The 23,604-nt window shown below is 38.5% G+C and overlaps 1 protein-coding gene across 1 annotated transcript in view; it reads left to right on the top strand.

The window, feature by feature from the left end:
- COBL (cordon-bleu WH2 repeat protein) overlaps window positions 1–23,604 on the top strand; it is a 366,578-nt gene that overhangs the window by 302,968 nt on the left and 40,006 nt on the right. Inside the window, exons 13-14 of the mRNA XM_043972590.1 lie at window positions 281–596; window positions 22,632–22,726. Coding sequence (XP_043828525.1) covers window positions 281–596; window positions 22,632–22,726 — 411 coding nt within the window. The remainder of the gene's footprint in view (window positions 1–280; window positions 597–22,631; window positions 22,727–23,604) is intronic.

The raw sequence follows: 23,604 nt of genomic DNA, 5'->3' as shown, positions 1-23,604 counted from the left end.
ATAGAAGTCAAAAGAGCTCATGAATAACATCTCTCAAAAATATCTTTTTAAAGCTTAATCCATACATATATTGCTACAAATTCTCCTATCACCCAAAGGCAATTTCTATTGAGCTTTATTCCAAACTAAAATTTAGCTCCGGCAATTGTCTTATTTTAGACAGAGCAGCTTGAATTCCAAACTTCATATAAGATTAATAAGGCATATGAGTGTGATATTTATTAGGAAATGAAAAATGGAAATGGTTTAAATTTAACTATCTCTAATATGTTTTATTCAGTAAGCCTGCCACTTATCCACAGTAGTAATTGTACTATGGATGGTGTGATCACCGAGCTGTCTGAGGTAGAAGAGACAGCATCTGTAAGCAGCTGTTTTGCATCTGAAGATACAACTACTGAAGACTCAGGAGTCATGAGCTCACCATCAGACATCATTTCTCTGGATTCCCAAAATGATAGTGTGAAATCAAAAGATAAGTGGGCCTTAGATCAGGAAGATGCTACTGACACAGATGTGACCTGTGCTGCCAGACTCCATCCCCTGAGGAGTGCTTCACGTGAAAGCGATGATGACTCTGGGATTACTCATCTGAGGTGAGTCATACTTCCATGGAAGCTGAAAAACCCATGTCACCTGAACATCTGAGATCATGTTCTCCAGGCAGTAATGTCTTATTAATGGCATCAGGAACTAAAAATGTCATGTTGTATTCAAAGAAAGTGATGAGGAAAGCCACTTTCCTATATTACATACTCATGTCATTAATATGCCATTAATTCCTGAACACTTTTCAGATGGAACACGAAAGAATATCTAGGAATCTTTTCATCCCTACTTACCTTAGGTATCTTTGGCTCTTAGAGTTTAGGGAGGTTCCTGGGTACAACTTTGTGCTTCCTGAGAGAGGATAAGTAGTTTGTTTTTTGGTGGGGCAAGGCAATGAGGGTTAAGTGACTTGCCCAGGGTCACACAGCTAGTAAGTGTCAGGTGTCTGAGGCTGGACTTAAACTCAGGTCCTCCTGAATCCAGGGCCAGTGCTCTATCCACTGTACCACCTACCTGCCCCAAGGATAAGTAGTTTTTGGCCCAGCTTCATGAGCTTCCTGGGAAGAAACTCTGCAGATGCAACATAACTTGGTGGGGGGAAAAAAAAAAGAAAAATTGTCCTTACAGTTAGGATTATTCTCATCTATCATGGCTGTGTGACTCTGGGCAAATCATTTAATCTCACAATGCCCAGACAACTCACTCTAAAACTAAAAGTTACAGAATAATTATCAGTCTACTTTGATAGAGAGAGAAACGATTAGTGCTTAGAACTTGGAGATAAATAATTAGATTATTGTTGTTCAGTCATTTCAGACATGTATGATTCTCTGTGACCCCATTTGGGGTTTTCTTGGCAGAGATACTGTAGTGGTTTGTCATTTTCTTTTCCAGCTCATTTACAGATGAGGAAACTGAGGCAAATAGGGTTAAGTGACTTGCCCAGAGTCATACAGCTAGCAAGTATCTGAGGCCAGATTTGAACTCATGTCTTCCTGCCTTCCTGATACATTCATATACATTATATATACGTGTGTGATGTTCACACACACATATATATATTTCTGTAGTATATATACATACATGTATATTTATATAGACACTAGTATGTAAATATTTCCATAGTATATATACATACATGTATATTTGTATAGACACATACTATATATGGTGTTTGTGTATACATACCAAGTATAGTATGGACACACATGTACATGTGTGCATATATTTATGTCGAGAGAGACAGGTGTGGAAGGGAGTGAGAGAGAGAGAGAGAGAGAGAGAGATGGATATTCACTAAGGTGACGTGAGATGAGATTGGCCTCATCCACAGGCTGTATCCACAAAAACAGAGTAAAATTATCTAGTCGATTACAAGTGTTCATAAACACTTCTTTGGTGCCAGTCTTTATGCTAAGCATCAGTACCTGAAAGACAAAAATGAAACAGACTTGACTTTCAGGGAGCTGACACACTAAAGGGAGAGATGACATATATACATATAACTTTCTACAAAAATGTTATCTCATCCCATTTTTAACTAGAAAACAAAAGAGCTTTCCTTAGTCATGCACAGTAATTTCCACAGTGATCCCCAGATATGGTTTCTTTATGTTGGGCTCATGCAAATAAATAATTATACATCTGAAACAAATCATACACACTGAAGGTACCTTACCAGAAGGTACCGGAAGGTAAATGTTCTGATGTTTTTAAGATCATCAGGACATAGATCTAGAGCTGGCACAAACCTCAAAAGTCATCTAGCCCAACCCACTCATTTTATAGGTGATGAAACTGAGGCACAGGGAACTTGAGTGACCCAATGTCACACAGGTAGTACACATCAAAGGTAAGATTTGAACCCAGATCTATCTGAGTCCAGAGCAAGTCCTGCAGATTGTATGGTTGGTATCAGATCAGGTAGATTGTCACACGAGCAAGGAAGACATATTATCTAAGGTTCTCAGCCATGAAATTCATTGAGATTCTGCGGTATTCGAGCCAGTTAGCTATAGATTTCTATTAGTCATTCTAAGTGACTTACCAGCAGGAGAGTGACAGAACTGGGATTAGAATTCCCCAACCACGATTTTTCAGGCTCTGCCAAAATTTTGTGAAAGGTGATCACTTACAGAAAGTATGCCATCAGAGAGGGAATATTCATGAGCAGGAAAGGCAGTACAACGGGATATTGTATTCACCTCATCGATACTTCTTTCAAGAAAGCTGCAGATTACTAAACAGTAAGTCTTAAGTTATAAAGAATTCATTGCTTGAAAAGTGGTAGGCATCACACTTGGAGAATGAAATGAGATGCTATCCCTTGCTCTTTAGGAATATCACAAACTATCCCATTTCTATTTTTCCTGGCTTCCTACATCATACACCAGCCCACTTATATTTTTGTTTCACACTTACAGCACGCATAGCATGGTTATATACATATCTGGAGAGACCTCTGTCAATGAAAAGAAAATGTCACATGGACAGGCTTTGATGTCAGCAACTTTGGTAACAGAAGTAGAAATACCCTAATTCTAGGAAGTATAGCACAGGGATTGTCACTTTGAAACTTTGGCCACAATAAAATCGGGCTAGCCTGGAAAGCCAGAACTAGGCATATTGCTAGATAGGGGTCGAGGGTGGTAGGTATTGAAGGTGTAGTGAGCCAGCAGTATAGTCTGTGGAGGTCAACTCAGGAGGAACATGGAATTAGCATCAGCATAGAGAGCCAGAGATTAAATTAGAAAAATCAGTTTAGACAAAGATCAGTAGCTGGGAAACAAAAGAGTGGGAGCCAGGAAGACTATCTGAGCAACAGAGTGGTCACTTCATAAGAGTTTGTTGATTGCACTCCTCCCACAATGTCTCTCATATCTGTCCACTTCTTACCACTCGCACATACACCATCCTACTTCAGGCCGTGAAATTTCTGAGTATTCTGTTGAAAGTATATCCGCTCCTATCTTCTAATAAAATACCTGAACTTCTATTACAGTCTTCTAATTAGTCTCCCTCATTCTAGTCTCTTCCTTCTATAATCCTCAAAAATATTCAGTGGTTCCCCAGTGTCTGCAGTATAAAAATGAACATTTTTCAATCAACCCCTCCTGGGAATGACTTCCAGCTACATTCCCTGTCTTATTTCTTACTACTTCCTTCACAAAATCCACTTTCCAGCAAAACTGGAAAACTAACAATTCTTCAAACTTAATACTTGTATCTCCTACCTCCATGCATTTATTCAAATCATCTCCTTATCCCCATGTTTGGAATGCATCTCCCTACCTCACACTATGCCTTTTAGAATTACCCTTTTTGGAATTCCAGGTTCAAGCCATGTGCCACATTCTCTGATCTGAGGGCTGTCCTTTCTCCCTCCATTTTCCTTTATTTTGTCACTGTGTATGTGTGTGTGTGGTCTCTCTCCAGTAGCAGTCAGCCCCTTAATGGTAGAAATGGTCTTGTTTTCATCTTCTTTCATCCCCGACCCATAGCACGGAACCTTATATACAGCTAACACTTAATAAATATTATTGATTAAGTTGAATTGAAAGAATCAAGGACCACTCAAGAGTTAGGAGACTTGTGCAGCGACCAGAAATTGGTCTGTTCCTCACTCACTAGGCAGTCTTGGTGAGTCATTTCAATTTGCTGTGGGGCGGGGGGAAGGGCTCTGAGGGTACTGTAACGATTGGAATGACGCCACCTGCTGGATACTTACTGTAGAAGAGTTCTGCCCATGAAGCGAAGGTCTTTGAGGGCAAGACCAGGAGTCTTTTCTTTGGCGGGAGGAAGTGACGCGGACTAGTGGGAGGAGGAAGGAAGAGACTGGCGCTGACTCTGGGGCTCTTTCCTGAGGACGCTGGCGGAGAAGGGAGCTAGAAATGTGCTCTCCCTTTAATAGATAGGAATCTAGGCCTTTCTCTCTCTCTTTACCAAATTCTTATTCTCCTTAATAAATGCTTAAAAGTCTAACTCTTGCTAAAGCTTATAATTTATTGGCGACCACTCATTAGATATTTTAGACAGTTTAGCTAGAATTTTAACCCTTAACAGTACCTTCCTGTTCTAATAGTCTAATTCAGTTTTTCCTTCATTTGACTCTGCTACACCTCTGCTCTTTGGACTTTAAAGCTAGCAGATGTAAAAATTAATTTGCATCTAATTACTTTAAGTAATTTACTATCCTAACGTGCTCCAGTCATTTTCCAACTTACATATTGAAAGAAAGCAGCAAACAGCCATCTATCTGCCATTAAATCATATTGTGTACCCAGTGTGTCTTCATACAATATCACAAAGAGAGTGATGGTTTTTGTTTGTTTTTAAATAGGATGCAACTTTGTGATTAAAGGTACTTCTTTCCTCCTAATCAACGTGTCACTGGATAGGTAGTGTTCTAGTTGTCATCTGGAATGTTCAAGTTGTGGACTAATATATGTTGGACAAAGATTTAATTATGAAAAACATTTATGCTTCCTGACTTCCATAAAGCTGTTCCTGTGATAGAATTATAGGGCCATAATCAGAAGAGCCCCTTTGCTTCCAGGTGATGCTATCCCAGACCCATGGCTGTTTTGCATATATTTTCGTAATTAACACAATAAAGTAATTTTCTTTTTAATAAAAGAAAGCTTCAGAGTGACTCTAGTTCCCCTAGAACTCACAAATTCCTACTTTTAGTTAAGGGCTAAGGGCCTATGTCCAGAGTTGACAAATTATTTTCTCCTTTCCCTCACTTTCCCTTATACTTTGAATGTTTTAGTCTATTCCCCTTTTAGTCTTCTCATACTCTTTCTTCCTTTCACCCACCCCACTCAATCTCTTCCCCTTTGGCTCCCCTTTTGATTCTTTCCTTTTGTTTTTTCCATTCTACATTTCCCTCCACTTCATGGTTAGTTAAATATTAGGAATTTCTAAGTATTCTGTGGAAAGTATTTCAGCTCTTCTGATAGATCACATTTCCATAAAAGATTCAGTACATCAATAGTTCAGTCCTTCAGGGACCCACAGTTTCATTGGGGTGGATATTCCTTTCACCGCTGCAGATTGCAATTCACATTGCCTTCGAAAAAAGACTTTGTGGGTGGTTGTGACCAGAAACTTTGTCACTTAGCAGGCTACTCCTCACCAGGAGCTGTTGGTGCAGTGAATAGAGTTCCCAATTTGGAGTCAGGAAGACCCAAGTTCAAATCCAACTTCACACATTTAATATCTCTGTGACCCTGGGCAAGTCACAACCCCTGTCTGCCAGGGTTTCCTCATCTGATAATAACATCTACCTCCCTGGGTTTTTGTCAAGATAAAAATGAAATATTTTTAAAGTGCTTAAAGTGCCCTATAAATGCTAGGTGTTATTATTAACTAGAAAGAGATGGGGACTACAAGCTCATACGTGGTTCTAGAGAACAAGTCCATCAGAGTAAGACAGTATTTATATGTCAGGGTTTTATTTTTTTCAGATTGTGCAAAAGCTCAATATAATTGGAAATTTTCCATATAGTTTGAAGCTGAGAAATGAGAGCCAGCAATTGGAATATGTGGACCAAGCAATCCTTATATAGCCTTCTAAAATATGGCCACAGAAAGAGTCTGGACCCCAGGCAGCTGGCTAAAGAGACCAGAGGTCACCATTTTTCTGATTCCTAGATGATGTAGAAAAACTAATGAACTCTGAATGTCAGACTGTGTTCGAATTTGGAAGAGCTCTATCATCTCCTCGTTATCGACTGGAAGAAGAGATTCCAGGCATTTTATCTCCTCAAACAAATTCAAGAAAATGACATGCAGGGAGGAGGGTATACTAAAGGTGAAGAAGGCAGTGGTTATAGTAGAAAGAGGAATGGACTTGGAGACATAAGATGCAGGTGTGAGTCTCAGCCTTGTTCCTTGCTAGTTGTGTGACCTTAGGCAAGTAAGTAAATAAGCATAATCTCTATGAGCATAAGTTTCTTCATTTGTAAGATGAGATTAATCATATTTTGCACTATTGTACTTATAAAAGTGTTGTAAAGCAAGGATTTTGTTAACTTTAGAGTGCTCTACAGTCCTGAGCTGCTGTTGCTATTCATCAGCCAAACCTTGAAAACTGGCAAAGGTGCTCATTCAGCTCAGTCCACATTCATTGTCTATCTACTGGCACAAGATGCTGGGATTTAGAGGTAGGTCTGTGATTTCTTCAGTGAAGATATTTTCAGCGAGGAAATTCCCTCTACCAATGCAGATCAGCTCCTCTTCTGTAATTTCTTGTCACTTAGAGTTGCCTGGGACACTGAAAAGTTAAGTGACTTGCCCAAGACCACATATTCTGAATGTGTCAGAGATAGGACTTAAGTCCCCACGTCTTACTCTGAGGCCAAACTTTAACCCACTTCACCATGGTGCCTCTCATGAGGTATATACAGATAATAAACCAAAAAATATAGTAGCATATCCCTTCAAGGAGCTTACCTCCTGTGGAGCGAAATAGAAAAAGTATATAGATATAGATATATGATATATGATATATGATATATGATATAGAGATCGATGGCTACAAAGGAACCATCCAGACATAGTTCTCTGAGGACAAAAGGAAGTCTTTCAATTGGGAACAGGGAAGGAGACAAGGAGAAGAGAATCCCTCATTTGAAAGCAAAAGGAAGACAAAGATTCTGAAATATGGAGATGAAGAGGAAGTGAATTAATTTCAAGCATTGGCTCCATTACAGAAGCATCAAGAGCCATCATTAGGATATATCTGAGGGCCTTTCTTAAGTAAACATTTATGCATGTGGCTTTTTGATTGCATGTTGGTCAAAGAGAAAAGGCCAGTTCTATGATGTCAAAGCTATGGGGACTGGTTTCAGTGAGCAAATAGCTGCATATGTATGCAGAAAAGCATGTAGGAGAAGTGATCCAGGCATGGTATTCTGCCAATGGGGAGAGAGAGAGTGCCAAATGGAAGTAAGGGCTCCATACAGTCAGTGCCTTTGTAAGAAAATTAAAGACATGCTAACTAGTCCTAAACTCTGTTGACCTGATACTTGAGATGAGCTTTACCCATGATTAGAAGACATCATAGACGAGTGACCATCTATGAACTCTGTCATTGTATGTTAACTAAAGGGATCAGTCAGAAAATGGATTCTTTCCCATTTTTCCATTCTCATGTTAGTCAGAAGCCCCTGCCTGGACTTCTTAGAATTTCTATTAGTTACCAGCATTTGTGGCAATTAAAAGTTTATGGGGTGCCCTATCTATGTCCCAAGTGTAGGGAACTTAGCTGGGATTTCTGATATAGTGCTACTTAGAAATTAGAGGCTAACACACCAGTTTGGGGCAGTAAGCATTTATTAAAGCATATTAAATATTAGTAAATATAGAGCACATGGCTCAGAAAGTTAAGAAGGCCTATCTAGGATAGAAAAGAAAGAGAAATGGGCTGTGTGGCTGCTACTTCCGTGTCCCAGGGCCAAGAGACCAATCAGCTAGTGTAGGCTTACTGAGGACGGGAGGAGAGGTGGCCTTTATACTGCATAAAGCTAATTGGCTAGCATCGTTCAAATCTGTTGGTTTACAGGACTTGAGGGTGGTCTGGTCCAGTATGTGCTGATGTCAGGGTATGGAGGGCAGGCCCTCTGAGGGGAAAAGCTTTCAGGTAGGTGTGGTTTTAACCTCTATTGTCTGTATTCACAGTCCAAGGTCCAACTACACTTCTCTGACTCTTGGCTGGCCTTAAGAAAGATCAGGCAAGGCTCTCTGGGTTAGGCCCTGAAGCTGGGGCCTCTGAGGGATCCCAAACCCCATTATTTTCTCACTTATTTTATTCAACACTACAGTCTTGCCAATTCTTGGGATTTATGACCCATTTCCTTTTTTTTTTAATTAATATCTTTTCTTTCTTATATCATCATATTATCCCAAGTATCTCTCCCTTTTTCCCTCCCAGAGAGACATCCCATATAATAATTAGTATTTTAAGAGGAAAAAAAATCAGCAAAACTAATCTATACATTGAAAAACTCCAAAAGTATATGCAACTTGTAACACTTGTGGAACTCTCACATCCACTAAAGGGTAGATTGGGGGGTGTCCTCTCTTATCACTTCATTCTGTTTCAGCTTGATCTGTATAATTTTGTTACAGTCATTTTTGATTCTTTGATATGTGGTTGTTCATTCCATTTACACTGTTTTAGTTATTGTGTATATTTTGTGACTCACTGTCACAAGGAAAGTCTCTTTGCCACAAGAAGTTTCTGATTCTGTACCTTAAGCAAATACAATCTGAATTCAATCTATGAGTTTTTAAAATAAATTTTCTTGAACAATTAAATTATTATAATCTTTAGGTATAAATTAGGGGGACTCTATTTGGTTCTTGTTTTGAGAAATTCCCTCTTTCCTAGTCAACCAGCAATGATTTATTTCTTAAATGTGCCTTTTATGCTCTAGGAGGACTACAGAGACAAAAATATAACAGGTCTTGCCCTCAAGGTGCTTAACTTTTATCTGAGGAGTTTATATTCTAAACATCAAAAACTTGAAAGTTACCATATCAGAGTCCCAAAGACTATTTACCTTATGTGCTGATTGAAGCAAATTTGGGGGTTTTCGGTGTTTTTTTGTTTTTAATTTCTTTTCGGACCTCAAAAACTACCCAAATTTTCCAAGGTATAGTAGATTATTTTTGAAGCCAGTAATTTGGAGAATAAGATTGATTTTTAGGAGCTCAACTCTAAGTGGAATAAAAAAAAAGAAGAAGAAGAAATGCCTACAGTTTGTTACAGCAGGTCAAGATCAGAAAGATCATCTATTGTAAGTGTCCTTCCCTTGCCCTTTTTTTTTTTCCACAGATGAAGAAAATGTAACCTAAAGAGAGGAAATAAATTGCCCAAGGTCACCTAGATGGTTAATGTCAGGGGCAGGAAATTCCTGAGGTCACAGGTCTTCCTGGTAGACTTTGTCTTTTAACAAATTAGTGCTTATCTATTGTTTCTTGCTCTTGTCACAGAGACTGTTTCCTAGCCAGGCCCAGGTGGCAGTGTACTCCTGCACTCTTCAATACATCCTGCTTCCTGCACTGTTTTTGTCTACGTATTCCAGCCCACAAGAGTTGTTTTGCTTTTTTTAATCAAGTTTTCAATATCTGCCTATTCTTTTAAAAAGCAGTGAACCAAGTGTAGCTGACACCCAGTAGTCAATGTGATCCTGCCTGGTCTATAAGTCCTAGATTTCACTAATGATGATGAGAAATTATTATTTCTCTCTTATATTAATAACCATTTACTACTGGGGAAATCTAGAATTTTTTCCCTTCCTATTTCCTCATTCACTAACATTTTCTTCAATCTTATTCAGACCCCACCCAACTGGAAGAGTTTAGATATGATCAAAAGATAAAGAAATTCTGGCTTAGGTGAATTGATGGATTCCAGCCCATTGTGTTTTAGTCAGGTCTGGGTGGGTAGAAGTGGATTCACCCTTTTGTTTAGATTGCCCTGGACAGGTGGTAGTCTGGTATAGATAAGTCTCTTTGTCCAAGACTGAGTGATCAGTCATATCCCCCAGACCCTCATTAGAATAAGCCTGCCTCTCATTATAATATTCATTCTTTCATTATTTGTCAACCAATCAGAGTTGATTTCCACACTTCCAAGGGCATATAAGCATTAAGTGGGTTCTAGGAGGGGTCTTTGTTTTAGGAGGGACAGCCAAATGACCCTTTTATTAGTTATCCACTAGCTATCATTAACAAAATGATTAATTACCCAGAAACTATGTCTCTTGAACTTTTTTATATGTCACAGTGAAGCCTGCCAGGAAGAATTAAAGTTCCTGGTATTTGAGCCCTCCTAAAGTGTTAGATTGACCACACACACACACACACACACACACACACACACACACACACACACACACACACACGCCATTGGTAGCCCAAGAAGGAGCACTTAAAAATCATATGGGAAGGTCAATAATGTTATCTGCAATGCAATAAAATGATTTTAAAACTTCCTATGCGTAATACTTTAAAATGTGCTAGATCCTTTATATATATTATCTCATTTGAACCTCATTACTCCTTTGAGAGATAGATGCTACAGGTATTGTTATTTTGGGCTTATAAATGGGGAAAATGAGGGAAAGAACAGTTAAATGACAAGCTCACACAGCTAGTAAATGCCAAAGTCAGGATTCAAATTCAGGACTTCCTAAATTCCAAGTCCAGTATTCTATCTGCTTTTCCACACTGGCTCTTATAAAAACAGGGGCAAGATATTGGCAGCATGACCCCTCTGCCTGATGATTAGAGTTGCACCAAAAATCACCAGGTATTGCCAACTTAATCAACTAACTTTAACAAAGATTTGTTCTTTCAAGAATCCTTTCCCAACCTTCCAAGATAATCCCCAACTTATTATGTGTGAATATATGTATGTATGTATATATGTATGGTTGTATAGAAATACACACACACTAGTTGTTGGCATATTTTCTCTCCCACTAGACTAAGAGTAGGGACAATTTTTTGCCTTTCTTTGTATCTGCAGTGCTTAGCACAGTGCCTAGCACATAATAGGTGCTTATTAAGTGCTGATTGACAAACTTCACTGTGGAGGCCAGAACTGTAAGTGCCTATTTACCTGGTTTAGGTTAAGAGAATAGGAGAAGAAACCTAGGACAGTAACCAGGCAGACCCTTATGAATAACTGCCTTCACTAAATTCCCAATTTTGGTATAATTCTCCTTTTGTTAGGTGAATCAATGGATAGAGCACTGGCCCTGAAGTTGGGAGGACCTGAATTCAAATCTTACCTCAAATACTTACTAGCTGTGTGACCTTGGCAAGTCACTTAACCCCAATTGCCTTAAATCATTCAGGGCTAGCTGCAGTTGTCCTGATATATATCTTGCCACAGGATCCAGATGGCTCTGGAGGAAAAAGTGAGGTTGATGACCTTGCATAGCCCTCCCTGGCTTAAATCCAATTCACTGCAAGTCATGACATCATTCCAAGGTCGTGGTCCTCTTTGAGAACAAAGGACAAACAGCACCTTTAAGACATACCTGACTTCCTAAATCTAATTCATGAAACTGATATTCCTCTACATCAGTCCTAATCTATGAAGTGTGTTTAGTTGAGGGTCTGGTGTCTTGGAAGATGATCTGGGGTTCTCCTCTTATCATAAATACCATGGTCAAAAAATATATATTTCATCAAGATGGCCCTCAGATTTACATGTTTCACAAAGCCAGTGTCTTTTCCTGGAAAGACCTTAGTCTTCAGAAATCTCCACCTCCTATACCCAAGGGAGCACCAGTTCATTGACCCTAACAAAAAGCCTGCCTTTTTCAACTTAACTATGGAAAGTGGCAAAACTAAGCTACTGTTTTTGTGCTGTTTACTTTAGATGTTTTATTCATTACTACAGCTCTGATTTTTTCATTAATAACACCACACTTTGCCTAAGGCTATTCAGACCAAGGTTGCCGTTTTTAAAAGTATAAAGAACCACTAATCATCCTATATGACTAAGGATGAGTGCTTTTAGCAAAGTTTCAAGGTGCGGGCTATATTTAGCAGCTCCATAAACTAGAAAAGTTTTTTCGGTCACTGAGGTGTCTGTTAGAATCCAAGTATTTACTCATAGAAAAATAAGTTGTACTTACTGAATTACCCTCTAGTCATGGGACCCAAATCCCAGAGATTGCTAAAGTCTACCTCTAAAGTATATATAATCCCATGACTTCATCCAAAATCTGTGACTGAGCACAGTAGGACTATGAGCATCTTTGGGAGGGACCCAACGAAAAACTGGAACTAATAAATCAAATCTATATCATCTTTTGTTCCATGTAATGAACCATGAAACCTGTAATACAAACTCTTTGAGGCATTAAGAATATTAACATTTCAGGGAGGGTAATTTTTAAGTTATATCTAAACTTTGACTCAGCAGGGACGGTCTTCGTCTCTTGGTACTTGAATTATTTACTTTGTTAAAATTGTCTTTCCTTCTAGGATCTAATACCAACCAAATCTGTAACTAACCATGTGGCCCCTCTCCTGGTAGACCAGTGGCTCTTGACCTTTTTTATGTCATGGATCCCTTTGGCAGTATGATGTAGCCTATGGACCCCTTCTCCCAATGATTTTTTAAAATTTGTAATTGAAGGAAATGCTATATGTCAGTTAGAGATGAATAAAAATAAAGGTATAAATTTTCCTACCCAAGTAGGAAAAAAGAAAAAAAAATCTATGCTTAAACCCCAGGTTAAGAACTCACACTCTAGACCATTAGCTCTTTGGTATCATGGACCACAGATATCCTTAGAAGCTAACCCTTGAAGTACATCTGCCAAAGGGAGGAATGTGATTTTCTTTAATGAGCTTGAAAGTTCAAAGATCCTAGCTCAGTTAATAGATGTGAAAATTGCTAGAATATGATGTGTAAATAAGAAGACATTGCTGAGCCTAGAAAAAGCAGAAAACTGGGAAAGAATTTTTATAACAAGTATCTCTGATGAAGGGCCCCTTTCTCAAATATATAGAGAACTGAGTCAAATTTATAAAAAAAAAAATACAAGTCATTCCCCGATTGATAAATGGTCAAAGGATATGAACAGGCAGTTTTCAGACAAAGAAATCAAAGCTATATGAAAGTCATATGAAAAAATGCTCTAAATCACTTTTGATCAGAGAAGTGCAGATTAAAACAACCCCGAGATACAACCTCACACCTAGCAGAGTAGCTAATATAACAAAAAAGGAAAATATTGGATATTGGAGGGGATATGGGAAAACCAGGACACTAATCCACTATTAGTGGAGTTGTGAACTGATCCAACCATTCTGGAGAACAAGTTGGAACTATGCCCAAAGGGCTATAAATATGAGTAAGTACCCTTTGATCCATCAATACCACTACTAGGTTTATATCCCAAAGACATACCCAAAAGGAGAAAAAAACCTATTTGTACAAAAATATTTATAGCAGTTCTTTTTTGTGGTGCCTAAGAACTGGAATTCAAAGGAATGCCCATCAATTGGGGAATGGCTAAACAAGCTATGGTATATGATTGTAATGGAACATTATTGTGCTATAAGAAATGGAAACCAGGATGATTTCAGAAAGGCTTGGAAAGATTTATATGAAGTGATGCATAGTGAAGTAAGCAGAACCAGGAGAATGTTGTGCATAGTGTCAGGAATATTGTTTGATGAAGAGCTTTCAATGACTTAACTATACTCAGCAATACAATGATCTAAGAAAATCCTGATGGACTAATGATGAAGCATGTTATCTACCTCCAAAAAAGGAATTGATATTGGTTGAACACAGACTGAAGCATGCTATTTTTCACTTTATTTCTTTCATTTGTTTCTTTTATTCAAGTTTTCTTATACAAAATGACTAATATAGTAATGTTTTACATAATTGTACATGTGTAACTTATATCTGATTGCTTACTGCCTCAGGGAGGGGGAAAAGAAGGAAGGAGGGATAGAATTTGGAACTCAAAACTTTAAATAAAAATGTTTGTTATAAAAAAAAAATGTTGTCACAGAGAGACCCATACCACAAATCAGTAGGTAGGGGGAGTATTGAGAGATTAAATAGGATTAAGGTCTAAAGTTTTAAAAAGGGGTAATAATAATTATGGCTCATATTTATATATTGCATTTTTAAATTTCCAGATGATTATATATGCATTATCTCATTTGATTTTCACCATATTCTTGTGAAGTGTCATTTCCATTTGAAAGATGAAGTAACAAGCATTAGAAAGGTTTAAGTGACTTGTCTATGGTCACACAGTCCCAGTGTCAGAGACAGAATTCTGCCCCATATCTTCCTGACACCAAGTCCAGCTTGCTCTGCACCACCCAAAGGACACCTACTTAGTTTAGGTGAATGGTTAAGTACTAGTCACTGTGGTATTGATAAGAAGAGGAAAAAATAAATTAATATAGAGTTTTAAGAGTGTGTAGTACACACTCTGTAATCCTCTCAAGGACACTGTGAGATAGGCAGGGCCACTGAACTGAGATAGAGATTGTGACTTGCCCTAGGTCACAGCTAAGTAAGGGCAGAGTTGGGTCTTGAGCTCAGATCCTGAGCATCAAAATCCAGGATTCTTTCCATCACTTTCTACTGGTTCTCAAGGGAATATTTGGTATTTGCATTAAGGATTTCCTTTCAAGGGAAGAAAAGTTGAGGATTTTCTATGCCCTGAGCTCTACCATTTTCATAGGAAAATCTAGCAGGATGAAGTACTGACAAGAAATCTAGATTTGAAGGCAAGGGGGCCTGAGTTTGAAAACTGGTTCTCCTTCTTTGCGTGATCCTGAGTGAGTTTTTTCAACCCTTCTGGGCTTCAGTTTCTGATTTTGTAAAGTGAGGGAATTTAGACTAGCTGGTCTGTAATATTGCTTCAGACTCTAAATCGATAACTCTAGAACTCTAGAAATCAGCCTAGCCTCTTTTAGTATCATAAAAATGTTTATATTTTATTAAGATAAACTATTAGAGCTTAAAACTGCAGTAAGACTTTTGGAAGAGTATGTATGTGCATGCGTGTGTGTGTGTATACATGTGTGTGTATGCACATGTTATTGAAATAAGATTCAAACCCAAACTCTCTGCTGTTCTTTATATAATTAGTTGAGGGATATGGTTGGCAAAATCTTCTGAAACCCTGAATTTCAAAGTTACAGTGACATCACATAATAAAATAACTCATTTCTTTGTATGTGTGTGTATTATATATGACATAAAAATTCATGTAATGGAAGGTTCACACAGCTAGTAAGTGCATGACGCCTGATTTGAACTTGAATCTTCCTGACTCCAGGCCAAGTGCTATCCACTACACCCCTAGCTGTCTCTAAAATACTACTTTATTTCTCTAGAGGGTGTTCTCACCTACTTGGGATAATTATGAGTAAACTTGCTTCTTTATGACACATACCCAATTAAGTATACAACCAGTTGCAGTGCAGTGGGAGCAAAGGAGAGGTCCAGACAAAGTACTCTGAAAAGAGGCCAAGAGATAAAACTTACAGGCTCTTCTCTTATCAAATCTTTTATCAGTGTTCCATACTTCCCTCTTTTCCTGAGCACCTTAAAGAAGAAGTGAAGCAATAGGAAAGATGAGACAAAAAAATCAAAGCCTGGATAAATATACTAGCTTTCCCCCTAATGCGCAAGGATAGGCCCCAGTTCTAGTTTAAAGAAAGTAATTATACTTATGCTTGGTCATATATTAGAACCCCAACCTTTTTAAATTAAGGAAACAATTCTAAAATCAAATAATGATAATTACCATTAACTAAATGGTATAGGCTTTTTCCTTTTTTTTCCCCTTTAAGCCTATAAAGCTTTTGTTTTGAAAATGTTTTTTTCTGTTTCTTCCAAAAGTAAGAACTTTCCTTTGGTTCTTTTAATAATACTTAGAATATAACTCCTACCTCCCCACCCTAGTTTTATTGACTAATCCTTTGTTCAAATCCCTGAAGAATCTCTGTTCACCTTTTATGAGAGAAACAGTGCTAGAGTATCATGACTTTGTTTAAAAAATAATTCAAAATGGACCAGTAACAGCAATCTCTTTCACTTAATAAGCTGCCATAAAGACCCATCTCCCATGGTGCTAATTTGACATAACTGCTGTCCTAACTTTAATTTTGTCTCAAGCTGGGTAAGTGATTGCTGAGGCTTCCTTAGGCATTGTGGCCTTAGCCCAGTGGAACCCAAAACCCTACTGCTCAGCTCTCCTTGGACCTCTGTTATTCTCTGATGGACAAATCCCACAGAGGACAAGGGAGACCTAGGACCTGTGTTGATTTTTTTCCTTAGGCTTTGGCTTCAGATTTACCAGCTCTTGTCATTTGAGCACCTCGGGTTTTATGACAGAAGTGGCCCGAAGGTTATCATGCTCTTTACAGAATCACAAACTCTGTGTGAGAAAATGTCATTGGTAATGTTTATCCAACACATACAACCTGATCTCAGAATTATCTCATATTGTTCTTGGGCTTGAGCCAAAATAAAATCATCAACAAGAAACATGTCTCTAGGTTTGGGGTGGAAGAATTTTTGAGGGAGAATATTAAGCTCCTATGTACTTGAGCTTATAAGACTGTGGTCTGGCCCAACCTAAAATTGACTAATGCTTCAAGCTAGTGACTAAATCTTCACATTCCTATCCTTAACAATTCTGTTGTTAAGCTGAAGACAAGCCTTTTTTGTCTTCAGTCTAATAATAATAATAATGAATGGTTGTGATCATAATAGCTCATATTTGTATAGCATCTTAAGCTTCCCAAAGCACTTTATATAAATCAGTTCATTTTATCTTCATAATACCTGGGAGGTAAGAACTATTATCCCCATTTTATGGTTGAGAAAACTGAAGCAAAAAGAGGTTGTTTATTTGTCTAGGGTCACATAGCTAATAAGTATCTGAAGTGGGATTCCAATTTAGGAGCTTTATGCAAGTACTTGGGCAGGAATGGAGAAAGTAGATGGTGAGAGTAGCCCCAGGTTGTCAGGAAGACAAGGGAGCAAGGGATTCAGCAGTAACTCCTAGTTGAACAGATCAACCATCAGGTAAAGAGTGTGAAGGAAGGTCATGATAAGGATAAAGAATGAGTTTAGGAGAGGAAAGACAGAAGTAGGTGTAGATCTTTCATTACTTCCCAGTTTGTTAACTTCAAGAGCAAAATGAGTCATATTTAAGATTGGCCAGCCTCAGAGATCATTCAGTTATTTGCACCAGGGTCTTAAAGGAAGAACCACTTTTCCAGCTGAGCAAGAGAAAGCAAAAAAGACCTAGCCAATAATCTCCTTGGCCTTGTTTGATGGCCCTAGTTTTCTATTCAAAGTACCATTGAGTGGACTGGGATGTGGTAGACCACTGGTTCTAAGACAGGCTTAGTCTGGTTATAGCTCACTCCTCCAATTTGCATTCCCTGTTTAACAACAACTTCAACCTTTTCTATCCACAGGATTGATAGAAAAATGTTCGGAGCCTTATATTCTCAGCCCCAAAATAATGCATCATATTCTGGTGCAGAAAAGTAGCTGAGAAAAGAAACCTTTAATGTAAACACCATTATTAGAAATGGGACCAAGGATGTCTAAACTAAAAATCCATTGTCTGTTCTCATCCAACTTGGTCTTTTCCCAGATCAGTGATCAATAAATTTTATGTCAATGCTGAGAAACTGATTGTATCTCACTACATCAAGTCTTTTTTTTTTTTTGGCCAGGTAATGAGGGTTAAGTGACTTGCCCAAGGTCACACAGCTAGTGTTGTGTCTGAGGCTGGATTTGAACCAAGGTCCTCCTGAATCCAGGACCAGTGCTTTCTCCACTGTGCCACCTAGCTGCCCCCTACATCAAGTCTTTAATATGAAATGAAGGAATAACCTCAAGGGGTACCCATCATACCATATATATTTTCCTGAGGAGCTCACCAGGAAGCTCTGAGATCAAGTCCAGCCACTGATACATATTGGACATATTACCTTGAGCAAGTCATGTAACTTTTTTAGTGTCGAGTACAGAGCCAGAAATCTTTTTGAAAAGAACATTGTGGGGACGGCTAGGTGGCACAGTGGATAAAGCACCGGCCCTGGATTCAGGAGTACCTGAGTTCAAATCCGGCCTCAGACACTTGACACTTATTAGCTGTGTGACCCTGGGCAAGTCACTTAACCCCCATTGCCCCGCAAAAAAAAAAAAAAAAAAAAAAAAGAACATTGCTCCAATTTTGTATTTATCTACTATACATTGGCCATATTCAAGAACAAGTCAAAAAGTTTCTAGAATTTATGGGGAAAAAAACTCTGAGTAACTCTCTTAAGACTAGAATTTCTAGAGTAAATGCTAACCTATATGTTAGAAACAGATAAACTGAGGCACAATTCCCAGTCTGGTCCAAAGAAGAAAGGCCATTTTATTACGATCTTGTAAGAAAGGGCACACACTCTCTAGAAGAGTGCCACACCTTGCCACAGCAAACTCCCCTTTTTATCCTAGATCTAACGCAAAAGCCCTTCCCCATCCAGGTTCACATTCTTCCTGACCCTTCTAAACTTGTAGGACCCCCCCCCCAGATATGGCGCCCCTGCTGCCCCCACCCCCTGGGACAACCAGACCTGAGATTTTCTGATCCTTTGTTATATAACTTCAGAAAATCTCTGCTAACTCAGCAGGGAAAGGAAGGAAAATTTTGGGGAGGGGGGAAAAGCCTCTAGTGCTTGAATAACGTAGTCTGTTCTTATCTGAGAGGAGTATCCTCAAGTGGTTAACTGAGCAGGAAAAAGAAGGAACGGGAGAGATGGGAAGAAGAAGCCCTGTGACTTGAATAATGTGTCCTGCCTACTGAGGAGGACACATTCCTCTCACTATATTAACCAAAGGAATTCCTTCCTGGGAGCTACCTACACCAATGATATCAAAGCTCAATTCCAAAACAAATACGTCTACAAACATTCATTTAATACTTACTGTTTGCCAGGCACTACGCTAAGCACTGGGGAAACAAAAAGCAAAAATCACCCCCACCCTCGAGGAGCTTACATCTGAGAAGAAAATATAGCTCTATCTCCCCATAATCATTGTTTGTCTTAAATTACTCCCCAGATATTTCATAAGTCTTTGGCCACTAGTTTTTGTAGAATGCTAGAGCTGCAATAAATTTTCCAGATCTAAGTCACCTTATTCCTTTTCCAAATGAGGAAACTGAAGCCTCAGAGAAATGAAATAACCTGCCAAAGACTATATAACTAGTTGGGGGCATTCAGAATGCTATTTTCATTTTCCATTACTTTCTTCACATTTTAAAATTAAACATATAAATTCAAATTCACTTAAAATGATGATGTGTAATTTCTCATGGGAGAAAATAGAGTAAGGGGAACAAGGAAGTCATCCCAAGAAATACATTTGATCAAAGACTGAAAACAAAAACTTGATGCTTTAAAAAAATAATTTTTCCATCACTTCTTTATACGGCATATAGTTTATAATATAAATATGCAAATTTACACAGTCTTCAAGACTTCTTAGATTTAGAGAATGGTTTTGGTAGAATGATCCTTAGAGATTTACTTGACAGGTGAGCAACCCTCTCATTTGATAGATGAGACAGAGAAAGCCTTAAAGAGGTTCACTGACCTGCTCTTGGTCACACCCTGAATTCACAGAAGTGCTGAATAGAAAGAACTCAAAGCTTTGGCAAATTGGAAAATTGCTAGAGGGCCCCAAAAACTGTGCTCTTAGTAAAGAAAACTATGAGATTTAAGTAAAGGTCGTATAAAGTATATCAGACACATCCTGATCTGGGGTGGATTCACATCAGTGAAGATTGGTGCTCACTTTTGCCAGCAGCAAATACTGTCCAAGATTTCACTAGATATTGACAATTAATCCCTTTCGAAATATCTTCAAATTGGTGGCACAGTGTGAAAGCAACATAGCCCATAAAATACTTCTTACAAAAGATTTCACAACCAAAAATCTGTAAGTGTTTGTCTCACTAATCTTTCTACTGCCTATATGAAACAAATCATGTGATCCCATATCCAGAGAAGAGCTATCTTTTTATAGACTACCTGTGCCCTTATTAGGAGGGTTTGTTTGTTTGGGGTTTTTTTGGTTGTTGTTTGTTTTTGTTTTTTTCCCCAGGGCAATCAGGGTTAAGTGACTTGCCCAGGGTCACACAGCTAGTAAGTGTCGAGTGTCTGAGGCAAGATTTGAACTCAGGTCCTCCTGAATTCAGGGCCAGTGCTTCATCCACTGCGCCACCTACCTGCCTCAGGAGGGTTTTTTTTTTATTTATTTTATTTTTATCAATTAAGTAGCATTTGTTTTCTCTCCTCCCACCTTCCTCTTACCTCTGCAACTGAATAGAAAAGGAAAAAGGAAAAAACCCTTGTAACAAATATGCAACGTCAAGCAAAGCAAATTCTCACCTTAGCAGTATCCAAAGGCATGTGTCTCATTCTGCTTCTTGTGTCCAAAACCACCTTATTAGGAGTCTTGAGAGAGGAAAAATTAATGATACTAATTCTTTCCTCAAATCTGGGTAAAATTGTGCTGGGCACAGCTCCCAGTAACAAGCCTCCCAAGACTGAGCTCCCGGTTTGGAAGGTGAGCTTTAATGACTTGCATAAATCTTAATTACAGTGAAACATTCTGTGATATGTATTGTTCCATTATTAGATGCAAGGCCACTGAAGCTCACTTCAGAAAATTATGGGACATGGCACCATGAGCCATCTGCCCAGGATTGGGCGGGGGGGGGGGGGCTGAAATGAAGGTATATAAAGAAGGTCAAAGTGGGCCCTCTAGTGAAGAGTTGCCCCAGTCTAATCTAAGTTTCTTGAAAGAAGAGATTGTTGAGTTTTTGTCTTTGTCTCCATCTCTTGAGTCTCTTCCCCACTTTAATCCACCCTTTACTCAGCTGCCAAAGTAATTTTCCTAAAGCATTGATTGGTATAACCGTGCCATCCTACCGTTCAAAAGCTGTAGTGGCTTCACAAGTACCTCCAAAATCAAATATAAATCCATCTGTTTATCACTAAAAGCTTTCCATAACCTTCGTATCTTTCTTGACTCTCCCTCATGGACTTTACCATCAAACTACACCAATCTTTTTGCTATCCCTCACACAGGAAGCTCCATCTCTATCTCCCTACTCAGTGCCTTTTTCCTGACTGGACCCCATGCCTGTGATTCTGCCCCTTCTTACCTCTGCCAACTGGCCTCCCCAATTTCCTTCCAGACTAAGTTCAAATCTCACCTTCTGTAAAAATAAAAAACTTCTAGTCCACTGAATACTACCTAATTATTTACATGTTATCTTGACCATTAGAATATGAGTTCTTTGAGGGTAAGAACTGCGTTGTTGTGTGTGTCTTTTTTCCCTTTTCTTTGTAGCTGTAGCACTTAATAGAATGCCTGGCCTATAGTAAAGACTTAATAAATATTTGTTGGCTGACTAACTGGCCTTTTATCTCCAACGCTTTGCATGGTGTCTAAAACAGATAAGGCAGTTAATAAACACTTGTTGAACAGATAAATGAGAATAAGAAACATCCTTGTTCTTAATAGGGCCTGCAGTTTCCTCCAGTTAGGGTCCTGTGATGATCTAGGCTGCAATGTGAAGGGATACTCAGCCTGAAAATTACAACCCCTGAGTTGTCACAATGAGCTTTACCTGCCCTGCTCACTGAATCAGCCCAACAGGGCCTTCCAAACGAAGACCCAGAGATCCCATTCTATTCCCCCAGCCCCACTCTTCAGTCTGGCCACATGTTTAAATTCAATAGTGCAGAGCCCACTTGGATAACCTCTCTGTGCTTTAGGAAGGAAGGTGTGCATCCCAGGATGACAAATATAGTCATATGAGGAAACACTGCAAAATTCAACCACGAACTTTGAAAACAAAGTCAGTCTGAAGTTTCCTTGGAGTATCCTATACTGCAGTATCCTTGCCCATCCAATAGTCTTGCATTCCATATGCCTGAATGTTTTATTGTAACTCAGATTTATGTATGTGTACACCATTTGTCGGTGACTGCTTTAGAATGACACGGATGTGCAAACAAATCCTATTTGAACATTAAGTTTTCTTTGTACATCAGAATTAAAACTCAGACTCACTGACTCCAGAGCAAATGGGAGCTGTTTCTTTGTGACATCGGTTTTATTAACCCTTTATGTACATATATTGGATCAATGTATTTAGTCAACTGGTGAACCCACAGATAAGGGTGTTTGCCAAAGTGAATGGATTAAAAAAAAAAATTCGGTCCAGACCTGTTGTTTTTTTTTTTTTCAGTATAGGGAACTCTTAAGTATAAAACCCATTTCTACTAATATTAGTAGATCATAAGACATTTGCCGGAAGTACCAAGAGGTAAAGTGACTTGCCCAGGATCACACAGCCAATATGTGACAGAGGGAGGGCTTCAACCGATGTCTTTCTCACTCCATTGTTGGCCCTCCTATCTCTCAGAATGGATTTTAGATACACTTTTAAAAGAGACTAAATCTATTTATTTCTCTTCTTTTCCAGAAATGAAGAAGCAGTTACAGCAAAGGATAATGCTGACATTTTTATTAATGGACAGCTTCAGAAAACCTTAGCAGAATTTGATGATGATCTAGAAGGTAACTCTACTCCCAACCCCCAATGATAATAGTATTATATAACTAAATTCCTATAGCTTATATATACATATGTACATGAATAAATACATGTATAAATATTTATGTGTATATTGATATGTATATGTATTATATATAAGGATATATGTGTATAGATATAGATACGGTTTTTAGAGATACACACACAAAAGTGTGTGTGTGTGTGTGTGTGTGTAAAATAAGTCCAGACCTGTGATTTCATCACTGTAAGGAGCTGTCTGGTGAGTCTACTCCCCCAATCAGTTCCAGATAGCAACTCTCCTTCAAGTTAGAGAGTTAGAGTGCCTAGACCAGAGCAGATGAGTCACTTGTTTAGAGGCACAGAGTTGTGATTTGAACCCAGACCTTCTAGCTCCAAGGCCAGCTATCTATCCACCATACCATAGTGGATATAGATATGTGTAAGTACATATGTACATAATATATGTATATTCTTCTTTATTCATGGCTCCACAATATATTTTAGAGGGAGACCAAGAAATTTGAAAATAAATACCTCGTGTGTGTATTTGTTGATCTCTTCTCGTTTGGACTGATAATTCAATATGTGTTCCTTAAAATAATTCCTTCATAAAATGACTATGATAAATTAGCCATCTTTTCTACTTGTTAAGAATCATAGTGTATAAGAAGGAAACTGAAGTCTGTTTTTTATGATTTCCAAGGTAAGATTGACACACAACCTCAAAAAAAAATCTATATTACTTATATAGTGGTTTTTAAAAACAAAGACAAGTGAAATCATTACATTGAGTGTTAGCTTCTTGGGGATTAGAGAGAGAATTTCCCTCAGTCCTTCTATAGATGTTCCAAACCTGGCCTCTAAGGGTAATGGAGGTGAG

The sequence above is a fragment of the Dromiciops gliroides genome, chromosome 1, assembly GCF_019393635.1.
Source record: "Dromiciops gliroides isolate mDroGli1 chromosome 1, mDroGli1.pri, whole genome shotgun sequence".
NCBI classification, from domain to species: domain Eukaryota; kingdom Metazoa; phylum Chordata; class Mammalia; order Microbiotheria; family Microbiotheriidae; genus Dromiciops; species Dromiciops gliroides.
This window is presented reverse-complemented; position numbering and strand designations above follow the sequence as displayed.